This window comes from Ambystoma mexicanum, chromosome 12 (genome assembly GCF_040938575.1).
Source record: "Ambystoma mexicanum isolate Mex_15411 chromosome 12, UKY_AmexF1_1, whole genome shotgun sequence".
Classification (NCBI taxonomy): Eukaryota; Metazoa; Chordata; class Amphibia; order Caudata; family Ambystomatidae; genus Ambystoma; species Ambystoma mexicanum.
In genome coordinates, this window is record NC_090936.1 from 927,375,890 (window position 1) to 927,396,244 (window position 20,355).

Genomic DNA, 20,355 nt, shown 5'->3' on the forward strand with positions numbered 1-20,355 from the left:
AGGGATGTTCCCAGGTCGGCAGAGTAGGAACCTAGCGTAGCTGCGCTCCAGATGCAAGGTCGCAGGCACCAAAGCAAGTTTGGTCTGGCCTGGGCCCTCACTTCAGCATCCAAGTGGGAGGCCGGTTATCACAATTTGTCAACCAGTGGCGCAACAACTGAGTGCTCATTATCATCCAACTGGGTCTTACCCATGAATTCCAGGGCAAATGCCCTCACATCCATCCCTTTTCCAGACGAGATTTGCACGTAGCACAGCTACCGAAGGAGGTTCAAGCCATGTTAAATAAGGGGGCAATAGAACCATGCCCTCTGCTCCTCTCTGGCTCTAGAGTGTACTCCAGCTACGTTCTTGTGCATAAAAGAAGTCAGGAGGGTAGAGACCCATTCTGGACTTAAGATGCCTAAACAAATACCTCAAATCCCAAAATTTCAGGATGGTCACATTGCAGCATGTGCTCAGTTAGCTGGAGGAAGGGGATTTCCTGTCAACCCTCGAACCGGAGGATTCTTACTTCCACATCCCTATTCATCGCAAGCACAGGAAGGGTCAACCATTTGGCCTAAAATAGGCTCCAAGGGTATTCATCAAGTGCTTGGTTCCGGTGTGTAAGGAAGGCATGGTATCAAAGTAATACAAACACAAGTGACCACAGTTCAAGGGTGTTTATTGAACTTTGTCAAGGGTGTGAAAAACACACATCTAAACCTAAATCTAAGATGGGAGCAAGCTACGACCATCTAATAATAATAGTCCTAGGGGAGTCTAGTCAAATAAAAGGTGTATACTAAAAAAGACTATTGCCAATCCTTACTGCTATGCTACAGAATAGTGTGGGATAATGTTCACAAAATGATAAATCAGGATGTTTAGGCTGGGTGCCTCCATTCCCCACGTTTTTAGCATGGGACAAGGCGGGTCACTTGAGCACAGCACACTATTGGGCTTCTTTGGCACGGGGTCACAGTTCCTTTTACTAACATCAGGGCCTTCTGTGCTCCAGTCTCTTACGTTCAAAGTCTCTTGATTCAGAGGGCCTGATGTACCAGAAACAACAAAAAAAGTTCCTTTCCAAATATTCAAGTCAGAGGATTCCCTCTTCACCCTGGATCCTCTCAGCTGGGCTCAGATCCTCTTTTATACAATGAGTCTCCCTCAGCTGGACTCAGACGAATTTCAATTCATAGGCAAATGAAGACTTTCGAATGTGCACAGGATTTAACTTGACCCGCTGCAGGACCCACCCACATTGCGCCGGACCACTCTGTATCTGATACCGATTTCGGTTTCATAAAGTTCTATTGCATACAAATTATCTTTCCTTATACAATGGTGCTTCTTGTAACCTTAAGTGTAACACAGTCCGGTCTGCTATCAGTTTCTATGACTCACCGGCTGTGCTGAACTCACTGGTGTTGCTTGGAGCCAAAGACAGTACCACGGCAGCAATCGCTTCTCCCCGCCATGGCTATCAATGCGGGAGGGCCCTGTGTACGTTTGAAGCACACTGCACCGGCTGTCAGCTGCAATTACCGGTCTTATGTTTCTTTTCCTCGAGGCCTCTTGAAAGTCGCAGTCCTTCCCCCAAAAAGGGCAAGGGTAGTTCCCTCCTTGCCGTCCTCTAGTCCTTCTACGGTTTAAAGTGGCATCTTGGAATTGCTGCTTCCTCGCGCGTTTTACCTTGCTCAGAGTGTGCTTTTGTGCTTCACCTTTTATCCGTGTGGGGAAGTGTGATGGAAGACAGGTGTGTGTAATTATCAGTAATTGCCTGACTCTGACTGACCCTTGTGTTGGGCGATGTCAGGTATACAGCTCTGGTTTTAGTCTGTTGTTGCTCACAATGAGCTGTCCATTAGAAAGTGTATGTGTCGGAAAGGGGGTGGGGGGAGAGTTGAGTTTCTAGGTATTCTATCTGGTCGGATGGGGAAAAGGTGTTAGAGGGAAGTGGATACTGCATCTCACCCTTCGGTGTCCCACTTCCATTCTCCGAAGACCCCTCATCCAGGTGATCCTCCCTTCTGGTCCACCCCCAGGATCTGATCAAATAGCGATGGCCGTGTCCTGGCCACCTGGATGACAGATCACCGGGGACTAGCGGGTGAGACACCTTCAGGTTGCTCAATGGTGGCAGTGTACCTTCACAAAGGAATCTACGTCTATCACTACCTGGATGATTAGCTAATCCAGTCCCATTCTCATGTGTTGGCAGTTCATCACACTAAGGCGACCATCTAAGGTTTAACCTCTGTGGGATTCTCAATACACTATCTGAAATCCTGCATAGTGCCATCTCAGAATGCACTATTCCTGGGATCCCGCCTCAACACACTATTGTGTCTAGCGACTCCATCAGAAGACCGGATAAAGGCCTTCCTAGGAAAGGTCCAGCAGCTGTCGTCAGCACATTACAACATTCTGCTCCATCAAGTCCATGCTGGGGAAGATGTCCTTGTGCATCCATCTGGTTCCCATTTGCAAACTCCAAATGAGACCCCATGAGGACTTTCTGGATGCCAGATGGAAACAAGTCACAAGCTCATGGAATGACAAGATCGACCTCAATCTCTCACAGGGTGCTCCCTTTCACAGCCCTGCTTATCAGGCTACAGTCACAACCGTCCCCTCTCTGGAAGGTTGGGGGGCTCACATGGACCAGCTGTATGCCAGGAGAAGTGGTTGCATATCGATGTCTTCGAACTGTGAGCAGTCATCTGGGCTCTGAAGTCTTTCAAACCTCCGCTTCAGGGGAAGTTGGTCTGGGTCTTCATGGACAACACAACCACTATATTTTATATCAGGAAGCAGGGCGGACTCGCTCGCCCATTCTGTCTGGGGAGACTCGGAACCTGTGGCACTGGGCCATTGCTCAGCAGATGCTCCTCATTCTGTTTCACCTGGCAGGTGTTCACAACACCATTGCATATTCTCTCAGCAGAAAGCTACGGTGAAGCCACGAGTGGGAACTCCAGCAGACCCAAGTGATATTACCCTCAGATTTACCTTTTTGTCACGGCAGCCAACTCCAAATGCCATAGGTTTGCCAGCAGGTATCCTCAAGCCAAGTTCCTCCGAACTTATCTGCCCGTGGGAGGGCATGTTCCTGTACACGTTCATACCAATCCCCCTGCTGCTACGTGTGATCAATACACTGAGACAATTCCACTTCAGGATGACACTCATTGCACCGAAGTGGCCCAGACAGATCTGGTATGCAGACCTTCTCTGTCTGTCCGTGGCTCTACCCATCAAGCTGCCTCCTCTTCTGGACCTTCTCTTTAGGGAAGGAGGGTCAATCCTGTACCACGACCCTGTATCTCTGAACCTGGCTCCTGCAGCCCTAGAATTTGGAAACTACTCGCTCCCTCTTGAATGCAAGAACTTTCTGGCAACAGCGTCTTCCTGCTATAAGCACAAGTGGAAATGCTTTAAGGTGTGGTGCCGTATAGAATCTCTATGCTGCTGGTCACTGATCTGCAGCTTCTGTCGTATTTCCTCTTGCTTGCTAAGTCTGGACTCGTCCATTTGCCTATCAAGGTGTATCTGGCCGCCATATCCTGCTGTATCCGGCCTCCTGGCAAGCTCTCCCTGTGGTCTTATAGGCTTGTGAAGGAGTTCCTCAAAGGCCTCTTCAGGATGTTCCCCACCCACCCCAATTGAAGGCTTTCAAAACTAATGGGCCCACGTTTTGAACCAATGCATTGAACTTTACATTTTCGGTCTTGGAAGGCTGCATGCATCCTGGTCGCTATCACCTCGGCCAGGTATGTTGGGGAAATTAAGACTCTCTCGTGTAAGCCTCCGTATTTGTCCTTTCACCCTTCCAAGGGTCTGCTGCAGACCCATCCGTCCTTCATGCCTAAGGTCACATCGGGTTTTCACTTGAACTAATCTTTAGTCTTGCCAGTGTTCTTTGCTAATCCATCTTTATCTGCGGAAAGGGCTTTACATTCCATGGATGTTTTCCATGCCTTGAAGTACAATGTTGCGTGCACCAGAGCGTTTTGAAAGACTTTGCAGCTTTTCATTGCTTTGGACCTATGGGACATAGGAAGGCCCTGTCTAAGGCTTCCATTCCAGGTGGCTCTTTGGCTGTACCACGCATTGCCATTGTCTGGCAAACAGACAACTACCAGGCCGGTAAAGAGCCCACTCCACCAGAGCTATTGCAGCAACTAGAGCATTTTTCTCTGGTGTTGCCAGACTCGACATCTGCAAGGCTGCTACGTGGAGCTCTACTGTGAGATTGGCATCATGGAAGGAGACACAGACAACGGATTGAATATAACGAAAATACTTCTATTAACTTAAATGTCAGGATTGTGTAACTTGCCCCATGCTAAGGTGGGATTTCCCTACCAAACGAAACTAAGCATAGTCTGTGTCAGTAAATTCAACTTAATCTATCTGTGTCCAAAACCTATCCTTGCCCGCACAACTTATATCATAACAATGTGTAGGGATGTCAACCATAAATTAAACAGTGTTCCAAAAGCAAAGTTCTGAGCTATATCTAGCTGAAGCTTAATCTCCAGCTTATTCTCCTTAAATACCACAATGTTCACCACAATGTTTAAGTCGCCTTCCCTGGGGTTTAAGTTTATACAGTTCCATACCTTTTCAAATTCAATACAGCTTCTTGGTAGCAAAGTCTCAGGGTTCTCTTACCTACGTTCAATCTCAAAAGATGTCACAAAAAGAAGCATTTTGAAGCTTTGTCTTTGAACTCAATTCAAACTATTCTTCACAGTTCAGGACTCGATTCCACAAGCCTTTTTTGCATCAATAGTAGTCTTCTTATTCTTGACACAATAGTAGATTTCCTTGTAAGCATACATGGGTTATTTGGTCTTGGTGCAGTTGTTGGACCACACGGTTCACCCTTTGCAGGTCAACACAACTAGGGACCTTGAATTGTAGCAAGTCAATTATGGATTCTCTGTCTTGGCACAGTTGTTGGACCACACGATCCACCAATTACATGTCACGCACACAGGAATCTTAATTTTCTTCCAAGTAGTTTAAATATTCAATATGTGGTTTCTCAAAGGCAGCTTCAAAGACGAGCAGTTTCTAAGGCTTGATTTTGTTTCTGCAGTTAGAATGCTTCATTCCCCTTTAGTTTCTTTCAGTACATTATAGAACATCAGTTGAATATTGGCTATTGGTATTCTTTTTCATCCAGTTAGTTTTATAAGATTAGCAGATTTGCTGCTTTCATTCAATTTGGTATTTAATATTAGGACGTCTGCTGGTTTCATACAATTCAGTATTCAATATTAGCAGTTGGTGCTTTTCATTCAATTTGGTATTCAATATTAGCAGTTTATGCTTCTCTTTCAATTCAGTGTTCAATATTCGCAATGTATGCTTTTTCTTGCCGGCCGCCTTTCGCTCCTTCATTTAACTTCACTGTTCCACTTGTAATGCCAGTATGTATTCCCTCTTGCGCTGTTTGCAACCTGTGTAGCTTGCCCGGAGCGCCCTGGTCTCTGGGTAGTGTTAAATGCACTCACCGGTTGTAAGCGTCTGCTTCCGGCGGTTCCTTCTGGCCACTGCTTCAGCTTCAGCGAGCCTCGCTCACCTAGGCACAGGAGTTCGATCGGCGTTGGTGAGCTCAGTGCCTCTGCGAGGCTGAGTGCAGCGTTCCTGGCGTTAATGCCTCGCTGCAGCTCCTTTTGCTCCCACTTCATCCAGGGTGCTTTCTTCTTCGTAAGGGAGCCTTCCACCACAGCTGCCTCAGGATTCCCTAGGTTTCAAAACAATCTCGATCCAAGTTCCGCAGGTTTCTGTGTTACTCCTGCATGTCTTGGCCTTTTTTACACCTGTGGTCCTTCAATGGGCTGCAGGTGTTTTCCATCAGTCAATTTTGCCAGACTCTGATTAAGAGGCCATGCCTAACCTTCATACCTTTTCATGCATCTTCTTCGTCCCACTACCTAAGTTGTGAAAGTGAGTGTTACTCTTAGCTGGTTCTTCCTCGTGGGGAGATTGTGGTGTTCATTACTCTTAACTGTCTCTTTTTCATCACAGTACCAGAGTGGGGAGAGTATGTCCCAAGAGAGGAAACAAGGGAGCTGACCTAAAATAACAATAAGGTTGGGGGAGGACTAGATTGGTTGACATTAAGATAAGGGGGATACCATGTCTCGCCTGAAGGTTTCCACTCTTAATCCCCAAGCACCCTCCACCCAGGAGATCCTCCCTCGCTTGTCCACCCCCAGGGTCAGGTTCCAAAAGCAATGGTCTTTCCCTGGCCACCTGCATAGAGGATCCCAGGGGAGTAGGCGTGAGAATACCCTCAGGTTTCTCACACTACCCACACCTTCACAAGATTCTACTGTGTCAACGTCAATTACAGGGTGGAGTCCCGGGTTAGCCAAGTGGTGCTTCGCAACCTGTTTGCATGAGGTCTGTTCCGGAGGTAAGTGTATTACTTCTGTGGAGCCTTGCCACTTCCTGTGGTTGTGTATGTGTATTGCTGTGTAATCGTATTCATGAGCTTGTGAATCCATGTAAGACCTCATGCTGGAGAAGGAACAGGTTACTTATCTGTAACTCCTATTCTCCAGCATGGGTCTTTCATGGACTCACAAATGCAAACCCTCACTCCTTCCCCTCTGGCTCTTCTTGGTTCTTACTGCCACTTTACGTGCGCAACCAAATCTGATGAGCAACACCATAGGTGGAGCTTACGAGTATGAATGTCTTTGGCTAGGGCGGTATAACTCAAATTGACAGCAATAGGCTATAGAAGCTGCAAGGAATTTTAGCTTTACAGCAAAACTGCTTTAATATTAGAGGATTCCCAGCCTAACTGGGAATATTCATGAGCATGTGCATCCATGTAAAACCCATGCTGTAGAACAGGAGTTACAGGTAAGTAACTTGTTCCTTCTGAGACAGTGTTTTGTGCTGTGCTGTATAATTTGTAACAGGCGGCGGACCCAAGACACCATGCAGGAACACTTTGGACTGCTTAATCCCATGCAAGTATCACATCTGGTTCAAGCAGAGAAATGTGAGCACATAGGAAGGTGCTTTATTTAAGATTAATATATCAAGATTGCATTCCTACATTAAGTGAGGGAAAAGGACCCTTTAATGCTGGCCCATGCACAAGATTGGAGACATTTGTAGGGATTCATAACAAGCCCTGAAGATGATACTGGAAGGGGTCGCAAGACCCAGTTAATAACATTTGAGTAATTTCCTGTTAACCTCTATTTTTGTTCAAAGGCATAAATTAGTTTAAAAAAATGTGTTAGCAGAGTTTGACAATTCATATTTTCTTGATTAGTAAACTAACCATTTGATTAGAAATGTTGTAATAATATATTGTCACCAGAAGTTACTTGCACCCAAGACATGAAATAAGCAACAATACAGCAGCGTTGTGTACCTCTGAAATAAGACATTAGTGAGAGGAATCAGGCCCTACAAATTATTTAAAATTCTGCAAGATCTGGTAATGGTAATCTTTATTTATATAGCGCTTATACACAGGCAAGTGTTTCAAAGCGCTCAATGACGGTGGGAACACATGGGAAAAAAACAGGAGTCGCTCATAGCCCTTGAATTTCTGAGACGATAACGGTCTGCACAGGCAGATTAAGTGAATATGATACATTTAACAGTTTAGATACAGCAAATAGACCTGGCAGCGATTCTGCAGTTTAGGGGGGAAGACAAGGGAAAACAGACAGAACAATCTTCATGCCGGGCTGTATACAGATCTTGCAGGTGCGGGAAGGGCAAGGGAGGGGCTGGGGACCAAGTGCACCTAATCGGTAGAGACTGGTGAAGTGCTGAGAGAGATGCTCTCAAGATTTTATTACAAGTGCAGTGGGTGTGGAGGGCCCTAAGGCAAGTGCAGAAAGGACTGGCAGGGATGTCTGGGACCTGTGAGACTCTGAGGTACACCAGGCGGCCAGTCAGTGAGCTGTGTGGAAAGGAAGGAGAGAAGGAAGAGCAGAGAGCTAGGTTAGAAGGGTAGGGTGAGAGAGAAGGAAGAGGAGAAGAGGAAGGGCTTGAGAAGTTTCCGGAACTTAAGAATATCAGGCTCAAGACACAGGGTGGCAGTGAAGCTGTTCCAGAGGGAGGCACCTGCTGAGCAAAGGTGTCTCCCTTCAAATCTCTGCTTGGAGAACCGGCTCACTCGCAGAAGGTTGGAGGTAGATGATCGAAGGGCTCGAGAGGCACAGTATTTATCCTGGCAGTGTTGACGGTAGGTAGGTCTCCGGCCCCAGAAAGCCTTGTTGACAATGCAGAGGGTCTTGAATTTGATCCTTGCAGCCACGGGGAGCAAGTGAAGGGATTTCAGCGCCGGAGAGATGCAGTCCCTGGGCTTCAGGCCAAGGATAAGTCTTGCGGTTCTGTTCTGGATGAGTTGCAGAGGACGCAGGGCGGAAACGGGGAGGTTGAGGAAGAGGCTGTTACAGTAGTCCTGCCTCCAGAGAACCAGGGTTCAGGAGACAATGAGCGGCTGGGGGAAGTGAGAAAAGGTAGAGTGCCTCTGAGGAGGTGTAGTTGATGGACTTTTTTGAGATTTCAGAAATGTGAGAGGAGAAGGAGAGAGTGGAGTTGAAGATGACCCCAAGGTTTTTTGCCTAACAGGTGGGGGTAGGCATGGGGCCAAGTGAGGGCGGCCAGAGTGAGAGGGGGAAAGCGGGAGCAGGTGTCCCAATGAAAACAATCTCAGTTCTACTGGCATTGAGACAAAGGTAATTTGCAGCACTTTATAGCGGACAGACAGTCAGGTATGAGTGAGGAGGAGGAGGCTGCTGAGGGTAGCCTGGAGGATAGTTGCGTTTCATCCGCATAACACTGGAAATTAGAGGTGAAAGTGGCAATCACACATGCAAGGGTAGCCATGTAGATGTTGAAGAACCAGGGGGATAGGTTAGAACCCTGGGGAATGCCACAGGTTTAGCGGGTGATATTAGAGAGAAAGGCACCAAGTTCGACCTGGGATGGCTGGTCGGAATGAAGAGGTTAACCAAGCCAGAGCCTGACCTCTGATTCCCAAGGAGTCAGAAAGCCGTGAGATCAGGATGTTATGGTTAACCGTGTCAAAGGCGGAAGAGAGATCCAGGAGAATGAGGACAGACTGAGTGTTGGTGTCAAGATTTGAGAGCTGGTCTTCACGGGTGTTCAGAAGAGCAGTTTCCGTGCCTCTGGATGCTCTAAAGCCAGACTGATGGTCGTGGAAACAACTGATTGATTCCGTGTGGAGGTTTAGCTGACAGATAGCCAGCTTCTCAAGGAGTTTGCCCAAACAAAGTAGTGATAGAGATCGGGCGGTAGTTGGACGGAATGGAGGGGTCAGCAGAGGGTTTCTTGAGAAAAGGGTGCATAAGGGAATGCTTCAGAGCAGTTGGGAAAACTCCAGTGGAAAAGGAGAGGTTGCAAAGGTCAGCCAAGGCTTGTGCAAGGGAGTCCATCTTTCCCTTGATGGTTTTGGAAGGGCTATGGTCAACTTGCTTGGATGAGGCCTTCATAGCCCGGACTTGTCTGGTGACCTCATCAGGCGTGACTGGAGAGAAAGAGGCGAGTGGAAGTGGAGGTGGGGCCAAGAGAGGCAAAGGTGCTGGTATCTTCTGTGGTGGGGGTTGAGGGGTGGCAGGGAGGAGAGGATGTCTTGGATTTTTGTGGTGAAGTGTGCTGCCAGGCCGAGCAGAGGTCCTGTGTGGGAGTGATAGAAGAGGAGACTGCTGCAGGATTGGCCAGTTCCTTGCAGACTTTGAAAAGTTTGGCTGTGTTGTTTGATGCCGCGTAGATGCAGGCTTGAATTGAAGACTCTTTTTTTTGGAGCGGGTGCAGAGTCGATATTGCGTTTGAAGGAGGCTGCACGCCAGTTTGTCAGATGGTCCATCAGATGAATTCCATTTCCGCTCAGCTCGAGTAACTGCAGTTCGAATAACTTGGTTTACCTACTCGACCTAAGAGAAATGCAATCAACCCATGGCAACAGATTACAAATTTAAATGCACTTTCTATAAAACGGTGCATGTCACCACAAACCCACTTTTGCTACACTGCTACCAACCAGAGGCCAGCCTTGCATAGACCAGCCATGCACAGTGAAACTTTTATTTGATATTTGCTTGAAACAAAGCAAATGTTAATTAAAAAGTTGCAAACATCCCTTGCAAACGGGACTCACCCTTCATAAAATCTACTCGTCTATGCGGGTGGGCAGTAAGACTTTGCAAGCCGTGTAAATGGTTAGCTGAATGAATGGACACAGAGATGTGATACAAAGGCTCTGTAAACATTTTTTGACAGCTCTCTCCTGCAGGTGCTAATCTGTAATGCAATCATAGAGCAAAGTGAGCTCTGGAGGGTAACTACACTGTATGGTAGTGCAGTAGTTCAGTGTATATACAGACTGATTGGAACTATTGATCACTTCTTTGAATACAAATCTGTAACATTTGTGTATTAATGATGTAAGAGGAAAGAAAGTCAAAGACTAAGCAGAGTGGCTGGCCTAGCAGGCAGAGTACTGGGTAAACTAGGGGGAATATTGTAGTTTGCTGGTCATCTCACTTTCAGGGTAGCTGGTATAAACCAACAGGGTGATCAGATAGAACGTCAAGGAGTATGGGATTAGCTCATGAGTTGAGCACCAGTTGCACAGATGTATGCAAACAGCAAGTTACAGTACTAGGTTTGCCATCAAAAGCATTTGGCCGTGTGATCATGTATATTTTCAAAAGTGTTCACTCGTCAATATGATCCATCTTCCGCAACAAAATGAAATCTAGTTGGCACAGTGAGATTTGGATATACTAACATACACTTTACTATAGAGCATGGAGATGATGCAGTGTTTTACGGTATCAATACTGTAATTATGCATTATGTAACAACTTAAACTTTCCGGAATGATATTGCATGACTGTTTAGTTAACACATACTGGTCTTTGCAAGACAGGATATAGTTGGCTTAATAAAGTTATCACCACGATTATTTCTGGTGTGTAATTATTTGAAAAAGACATTCTTGCCTAGCACTCCACACAGGCCCTCGGCACTTAAGAGTGGAAGAGATAATTACTGCTGCACTCTCTCTCCATTATCCCCCTTGAACTTGCAGTGAACATAGAAAAGAGGCGAAGAGAGCCTCGAGGGCAAGAGAGTATTGCAGGGTAAGCTGTGCCGTCACTGGACAGGCTAACTTAAATAGCTAGCTTTGCTACACAAGTGTCAATTTGATTAGCAAACCTACAGAATTGCATAGAAAATTGCTATGCAACACTGCTTATGTTATGCCTCGTAGTTCCATTGAGCAAGGGCAGGTATGCTCTGTAGGTGCAGTCTGTATGAGCAATGTATACTTTTTGGATAGTGTCTCCTCAGTCTGGCCAATTTACACTGTACTATGCTAGATTTCTGTCCGTTTTTGATCCATTTCTGTATGTATAAATTATACATAAACTTGTGCTCGATTACCACATTTTCTATGCACTCCTTGTGGTTGTTCTAATTAATATCATCTTACTTTATACATGGGTAATCAATCTTTTTCAGAATGTAATGTCTTAAGCCATTTACTTTGCATAACACTGGTAGGGTCATTAAGTAATGGTCTAGTTATTTGTCCCCAATAAATCAATGTTTCTATACTTTAATAAAATGTATCCTAAATTATTTTTGCTCCGTGTATGTCTTGTCCTTTTAATTTTGTTTCCTTCCCTTGAGCATTCAAAAGTATAGTTTTACCATGTATTCTGTTTTGGATGTATTCTGTGATTGTGTATTATTGTATCTTTATTGCTATTCTCGTTCTTCAATTTAGGTGAATCAATAAAGACTGGAGTCTCCTCAGATGAGCTTGTAATATTGGCAGAAACCCTGTTTCTATGTGTGTGTGATCCTTCACGGGTATGTTGCCTTGTCATTTCCTAAAATACTAATCTAACTAGTTAGAAAGACATGCATTGTGAGAAAGACATTAGAAATGTAACTGAACCCTGTCTGACCTTTATTAAACAATGTATGAATTTGTTCATTAGCAACTGCATGGTTAAGTTAGCTTGAAGTTTGTTTGGTAAATTGCTTTTTTTTTTATTTCTCAAAAACCTGGGAACAGATTTGCACATTTATAATGATAAGCAAATGTTGTATATTTGTTTTAAGGTAATTGGAGATGTTAGGAATACCGTTTTAATGAAGGCCGTCATATTTTTTCTTTCTTTTCATTAAGCATTTCTCACTTAGCAACTTCGGAGTGCTTGGTAGTTCTTCACAAAACTACCATAGGCATCTTCATACCTTTTTTTAGTAAATTGCACGGGCTATAAGAAGAAAATATGGTTTACAAAATTATGAATCCCCTTGAAAACTGGTCCTCAATGTTATTTTGACAACCATGTGGGAGAATAGCTGCCTGCAATTTAAAAATGTATATTGTGATGATTCACGATATGTCGTCAATTCTCCCCATAGGGGAGTCCCTCCCCTGTGAAGCTAGGGAGGTGAGCCCGCTACTCAGCATTACCCCTAGGGGGTGGTGGTAAGCCAGACCTCACTGAGAGAGACTCCTCTCTTGGGGACAAGGAATCCCATTCCATGAAAGAATTTACTGCCACACTTTCCTATGAACCCCTCAGACAATCCCTGCCTCAGAAGAAATAACCTGAACAAACCACGGTTTGCTATTATGATACAACTTCTTGTATTCCAACCCAACACAAATCCTCTGAGAAGAAGTGTGGAGCATTATGCTGATCACTCGTTCATGGCAAGAGAATGATGTGAACATTTGGAATCACAGAGTTATAAAGATTACTTTGGGGAAGGAGAAGGAGGACAAGGTTCCTCCACTGGGGAGGACCCAGTTCAGAGGCATGAAAAACAAAGGAGGACTTGGATTGGGGAGTCTTGTTCACTGGGCAGGTGAAGCCCAGGATGTTTGACCCTGGGAGAGAGAAGCCAGTGCATTCTGGAGGTCCTCGGTCGAGAGGAGGTGCAGAACGAAGGAGGAAAGTGATCCAGGAGCTGGCAGGGAACCAACTTGTGTGTGTGGCAAGCATTGCCAGGTGGTGGTGGTGTGACCTCGAAGAGGTGGACCGCACAGTCCAATGATACCAAGACCATCCAGCAAAATACTCAGCAGAGCCGCTGATTGTGAAGCAAACAAGGAAAGGAAGATGCTGAAAGCGTTTATCGGCATGGTGTGATCCCGACCCCACAAGAACCACTGATGCCAACCCGACAAACTAGAGGTAAACGGAATGGCAAGAGACCCAGGAGAGGCTACGGGCTGGTGCTAAATAGCAGAGAGTATCACGACTACAGAGGGATTCATCATACTCGTCCCAATAATTGTGACTGTAGCAAAGAGCATAACGAATATCAAGGGACTCATCATATTTCTTCCAATAACTGTGAAAGCAGCAGAGTGTATAACGAATAGTGATGGACTCCTCATACTCGTCCCAGTGATTACAAAAGCATTACAGATAGTGGTGAAGAAAGTCAAAAGACTGGTAATGCCTGTCTCAGTGGTTGGGAAGACCAAGACATAAGCAAAGAGGATCAGAAGTACCTAAATGTTGGTTCCCATAAATGGAAGTGCTCAGTAAACAACAAAGTTGTAAAAAGGGCTGGGGAGACTGGTCTCCGTGAAATGAGAGACTGTGAAACAAGTACACGTGACAGATATTGATGCAAAAGAAATCCAGACGAGTAGAGGCCAAGACCCTCAAGTGGAGAAACAAGGAACTGCAAATAAGTTAAGGCAGGGGATACCTGAGAGAATGAGAAAGAGTCCCCTTCAGGAATTAAAGGAACTGATTACCTACGTCACAAGGAACTATCTCAAAGAAGACTATTAAGGCTAAGAAGGCCTGTTCAGGAGAAGGGAGTCATTCTCCTGGAACCCCTTTTGTTTTGTTGGTTGAAGCAATCCTTATTTGTAAGGTCAGCATGGGGTAGTTTTTGGACAGAGGACAGACTTATTTTGGTTTGGACTACCTCAATGATAAGCGGGACCTCACAGGTAGAGTCTCCTCTCTTGGGGACAAGGACTCCCGTTCCATGAAGGAATTTCCTGCCCCACTTTCCTATGAACCCCTCAGACAATCACTGCCTCAGAAGACACAACCTGAACAAACCACTGTTTGCTATTACAATACAACTTCTAGTATTCAAATACAACACAAATCCACTGAGAAGAAGAGTGGAGAGTTATGCTGACCACTCCTCCATGGCAAGAGAACACTGTGAAAAGTGGGAATCACAGAGTTATAAAGAATACTTCGGGGAAAGAGAAGGATCCTCCACTGGGGAGGACCGAGCTCAGAGGCATGAAAAGGAAAGGACTTGCATTGGGGAGTCTTGTTCACTGAGCAGGTGAAGCCCAGGAAGTTTGAACCTGGGAGAGAGAAGCAAGTGATATTAGTTACTGCAGTACGCTCGAGTTCCAAGACAAAGACAGCGTTCATTCAACTTCAACACTGAACACGACGTCTTGACAACATCGAAATAGAGATTTGGAACAAGGACTCGACAACGGACATCTCCAGGCCGATAGGCAAGCGACAGGGAGAGTAGGAGAAATCACATTTTACACTTCTCAGGCTACCTAACCACCCCATGTATGTATGCAAGGCCATAGGGCTGACCTCTACTGAGACAAAGAAGAGAACAGATGACCCAAGTAAAACCTATGGGACTCCAACTGAGACGAAGAAGAGGTGCAGAACCATGAAGAATACCTGGTGAAATGGTAATCACTATTCTAGCATCCCGCAGAGGAAGGACTGGGAGGTTAAGATTGACAAAGGACTTACAGTACTGTTGAAGAAACTGGAGATACTGCAGTTGAAGCAAAAGGACCGCCCAGCACGAGAGACCCAAACGAGACGCAGAGATGAAGAAATACCTCCTATCTCAAAGGAACGAAGAACCCGGTGGCGTGGAACGAACCTGGAGCAGCACTGGTAGCGGGAAGCAGGTACAGAGGTCGCAAAGCATGGTACCAGAGCTGGCGGGCTGTGTAACACCCATTTAGCCTGGTAAATGATCACAAGCACCTAAGCAGGATCTGCAGAGCATCCAGAGGCCTGCAAAGGTAAAGGGCTAGACGTTAGTGGGGGCTTGGAAAGCAGGGTTTGTGCCCCACAAACAGAAATGAGGTATCTGTGAGGGGTCAGAAATGAAATGTGAGGGGGACAACTTACTTCAAAAGATGCCATTTTATTAACTCTAATTGTTGGATAAACGCCTCACTATCCCTACCCTGATGAGGATTTCCCTGCCTAAAATAAACTAAAGGAAACACACTAACAAAAGGTTAGTCCCTCACGCTTGTATATACAGAAACTGAACAAGGTAATGTGGCAGTTCAAATAAAACAAATGTATCAGTTAGGTTATGTGAAGGCATCTTGTAGTAAGACACAGACAACAGATTCAAAGTTCAAAATATGCGCTTTTATTAACTTAAACACCGAGCTTGCCCTATGCTATGGTGGGATTTTCCTTACCAAACCAAAACTAAGGAAAGTCTGAAAGTTCAACTTAGGAATCAGTCTGTGTCCAAAACCTATACTTGCCCTCACAACTAATCTCGTACTACATGTAGGGATGTCACCAATCAATAAAAATAGTGTTTAACATAAAGTTTAGAGCTTTGTCCAGCTTGCAGCTTTCTTTAAGCTCCCTTCCCCAAGTATAAAGCAGTTCTAACCAAAAGTATCAAGATTGCCTTTAGTTCCAAAATAATATAGGAGCATCCAGGACTGTGGGTTTCCTTCCCCAAGTTCCAAAACACATTTCAAAAACACATATCCTGAGGCTCCTTAGAACATTTGGAAACATCATAAAATCAATACATCATTGAAAGTACATCTTGGGGAAGGGAATCCTGAGGTTTTGAAATATCTATTGACTGGAGGAAGCACCACACTTGCACGCTCTGCATATGGCTGATCTTTGCACAAAATAATTGTCTTGGTTGAAAATGGCAGTTTGTTTTAATTCACTTTTTAAAGTTCACCTCCAAAGTTCCATTCACTTTGAATTACAATACATATTAGGTTTGCTTGCTTTGTTAAAGTTCTATTCATCCCAGAGTTCAATAAGCATTGGTTTCTTTGATTTAACACACAATTGATTGCAATTTAAGTTTCATTCACTTTTGCATTGACAGTCAGTGTATTTATTTAAATAGTAAATTAAAAGTGTTTTTGTAAATCACTTGGTTATTTTCAATTCACTTCATTGTAACATGCCTTTGTAGCGACCACTCCATAAGAAAGTATCCTCTCGTTCAAGGACTAACTTTTTTTTTTTTAAATATAGTTTTATTATAATTTTTAGGTTATTACATCAAACATGTCACTTCAACCATGTGCATTGCCTAAAAGAACATTTTAACAATAACCCTTCCCCCCCCCCTAAGTCACCCACCCCTCCGCCGATGATCGAACATTGATTTCAGATTCGTCTTGCAGGCCCACAAAGAACGTTTTCAACCACAGACTGTCGAGTGGTCTTGTGCACACATTGTCTTGGGCTCCATTTGATGGTGCCCCATTAGGGAGATCATGTGTTATTTGGTTAGTGTCTGTGTTGTTCCATGCTCATCATGCCCTGATGCTTGGGCAGGTCCATGGGCTTAGGTTTCTCCCTTCAGGTCGGGTGCTCATACTTTTTCTTCAAAAAAGGGGAGCCAGAGTTCCTCAATATTGGATCTAGATTCGTCAAGGACGCGTGTTAGAAACTCCATGTCATATATCGCCTGAACCTTGGTGACCCATTCCTTCTCTTCGGGCACGTGTGGGTTCTTCCATTTTTGGGTCAAGCAGCACCTGGCCGCCACCAGCATGACCTGCAGCATGTGACCTTGGGTGTCCTCATGATCATCTCCAACCTCAATCCCAAAGAGGAGCAACCAGGGGCACAGGGGTGTACAAATTCCGTCCACCCCCTTGATCCAGGATAGGACCTTCCCCCAATATGACTGCACCCTAGGACATGTCCATCACATGTGTATGTAGTCGCCTTTTGTTTTGCGGCATTTCCAGCAGTGAGCGTCGTACACCAGGCTCATTCTGGCTATCCTCTGTCGAGGGTAATGCCACCTGTGTAGAACCTTTAATGCTTGATGTCTATACTGAGGTGAGGTCGTTGAACGGTGGGCTCGGATGCACATCTTCCTCCACCTTTTGTCGTCTATCACCTCTGACCAGATCTTTCTTCCATTGTGTCCGTGCTGGTGGGGAGTCCCTCAGGATCGAGAACAAGAGGAGTCCGTATAAACAGGATATAACCCCCTTGGAACCTCGGGTAGAGATGATCATTTTATCGAAGTCCGTTAGGTCCCTCCTGAGGGAGTGGCCCCATGAGGGCTAAGAGAGAACTCCCTTGAGTTGGAGGGAACGGAATGGTGACAGTTTGCCCAACCCCAGGGCCTCCTCAAGGTCTAGAAGGGGCATGAAGGACCCCCCCACCCACAGGTGGCACGCCCTGATGAGGCCCGCCTCGTACCACCGCTGGTAGGCGGCTGGGTCCGCCACTTTGTCTATAAACGGCGGGGCCCAAATACAACTCAACGGGGATGGCCAGGTTGTGAGCCATCTATAGTAACTTACTTCCTTCCAGACTGACCACAGGACTTCCAGAACCGGGTGGTCCAGGACCCGTCGGGGGACCCGTGCCCTTGGAACCCAGAGCCATTCGTCTAGCGTGACCGGAGCGAGCAACTTATTGTCCAGGGCCACCCACTGCTTTTCTGTCCCAGGGTTAAATTGTTCAACAAGGATCCTCAACTGGGCTGCCCTGTAGTATGTGTCGAGGTCTGGAAACACCACCCCTCCATCTTCCTTGGGTCTCGTTAATACATCATAGGAGATCCTGTGTTTCTTTCCCGGCCAGAGAAGCCTGAGCAAGGTGCGCTTTATTGAATTTAAAAAGGTCTTGGGCACCTGGGTGGGGAGCATCTGGAAGAGAAACAGGAACTTGGGGAGTACTACCATTTTGATCAGATTGAGTCGGGCCATCCAAGAAAACCTCGAGTTCCCCCACCTCTCTGTCTCTTTTAACATCTGTCTATAGTGGGGTAAAGTTACCAAAGAAGAGGTCAGTCGAGTTGGCTGTGATCTGGACTCCCAGGTGTCGGAACCCGTCTCTCTGCAACTGGAAGGGGAGATCCTCCTCATATTTTGTCTCGGTTTCCGATAGGTGACCCCCTATAAAAGCCACCAATTTGCTGAGCTTAACCTTGTACCCTGAGAGATCCCCGTAGCGCGGCAAGGCCCGTAACACGTTGGGGATCATTTGTGACGGTTTGGTGACGTAAAGGAGAGCGTCATCGGCGAATAAACTAATCTTGCAGTGGGAGTCACCGATCCAAACTCCACTGATAGCCTCATTGTTGCACACAGAAATCTCCCAGGGTTCCATGACCAGGGCGTATATCAGGGGAGATAGTGGGCAACCCTGTCTTGTTCCTCTCCCTAGGGGGAAGGCCTTCGATTCCATCCCATTGGCTACTACCCCAGCCATGGGGGCTGAGTATAGTGCCGCCATCCATCCCAACCAATTCTGGCCCATCCCCACCGCCGATAGGACCTCCTCCATGAATGCCCAGCTGACCCTGTCAATGGCCTTCTCTGCGTCCAAGGCCAGCAGTAGAGCCCCTTCGTCTCGGGTCACCCTTGAGTTTAGCACATGGAGGGTATTACGCATGCTGTCTGAGGCTTGCCTGTTAAGTATGAAGACCGCCTGATCCGGGTGGACCAGACGGGGTAGGCATTTCTCTAGGCAGGTTGCAAGGATTCTGACAAAGATCTTGGCATCAAGATTCAGGAGGGAAATGGGTCTGTATGAGCCACACTCTGTCAGATCTCTACCCGGCCTGGGGATTGCTGTGATGTGGGCCTGCAGGAACGTGGGCGGGATGTTGTTTCGGATTTGATTGAACAGTTTGGCTAGGGGTTCCATCAGCGTGGGCTGGAACTGTTTTTAAAAGTCAGCCATGTACTCATCTCCCCCCGGGGCCTTTCCAACTTTGTCTCTTGATGGCTGCCTCAACCTCCTCCACTGCTATATCTCCCTCCAGTTCCTGCAGTTCAGCCTCAGTCAAGCGGGGTAGCGGGTGTTCCCCCAAGTATACCCGGATGTCTTCCACCGATTTCCCCCCCGCCCCCTGTTTTGTATATAGATCCCTGTAGAATTCTGCAAAGGAATCCACTCTCTCTACCTTTTTGTTACCCATGTTGCCCCCCCTCTCCCTGATAGGCCCGATCCTCCTCTTCAGTCTGCATCCCCTGGCTCTGCGTGCCAGTAGTGTCCCCACCCTGTCTCCCCTTTCATAGTACCTCTGCCGTGTGTATCTGTTTCTTGATCACCTCCCCTATGAGGACTGTGTGTAAGGCTTGTCGCTTCTCCCGCATTTCTGCCAAAATGAACTCCCTGTCTACCCCCTCCTGGGTGACCCTAACCCGCAGGGCCTTCAGTTCTGTTTGTATCTTAGTCTCAATGAGCCCTCTTTCACGTTTGCGCCTGGCGCCCTCGGCTATGAGAAGACCACGAAAGGTGGCCTTTGCTGCCTCCCACACTGTCACCATATCTGTCTCTCCGTTGTCGCTTGTTTCAAAGTATGCCACCATTTCACCTCTTAGGAAGTCTCTAAAAACCGGGTCCCTCAGGAGTGTGTCGTTGTACCGCCAGCGGGATGATCTGGGGGATAGGGGCAGTAACCAACCTGCCACGAGCAGCTCGTGGTCGGACCATGTTATTGCTTCAACTTTTGGGATTGTAGCCACACCACCTCCCTCCTTTGAGGTTAAGAGCAATTCTCATGTAGGTATAGTGCAGGGAGGGGGGAGAATGTGTAGCACCCCGGTCCCGGGTGCGCTGCGCGCCAAATGTCCTCCCAGTAGTGGTCTTTTAGGGGGGTTTGCAATGCTAAGTTGTCTTTGGTGATCCCCTTTGGCTCAACCTCTCTTGCCGTCTACCAATCTAGTTTGGGGTCCATTATGAGGTCACCACCCAGTATCATGGCTCCCTCTGCCCATTCGTCCATTACCCCCAGGATTTGGGTCAGAAACCTTATCTGGCCTGAGTTGGGTGCATATAGGTTGGCCAGAGTGATTTGTTCGCCTACGCAGGTGCCCTTGATCCCCAGGAACCTCCCCCCGAAGCCTCTCTTGGTTTCAATGTTTGAGAGATGGAATTTTTTACTCAACAGATACCCACCCCTTTCTTATTTGAGCTTCTATGGGAGGCCCAGAAGTTGGACCCGATTTCCTTTCCTCTGATGGGTGATTCTCTGCCCTGTTTATAGTGGGTTTCTTAAAGGAAGAGCACCATTAGTTGTTGTTTGCGGAACATGTTGCTAGTC

The 20,355-nt window shown here is 46.5% G+C and overlaps 1 protein-coding gene across 1 annotated transcript in view; it reads left to right on the top strand.

Moving 5' to 3' along the window:
- The window catches only part of CFAP54 (cilia and flagella associated protein 54), a 3,669,934-nt gene that overhangs the window by 892,371 nt on the left and 2,757,208 nt on the right, over positions 1-20,355 (top strand). The window contains exon 13 of the mRNA XM_069629416.1: positions 11,801-11,886. Coding sequence (XP_069485517.1) covers positions 11,801-11,886 — 86 coding nt within the window. The remainder of the gene's footprint in view (positions 1-11,800; positions 11,887-20,355) is intronic.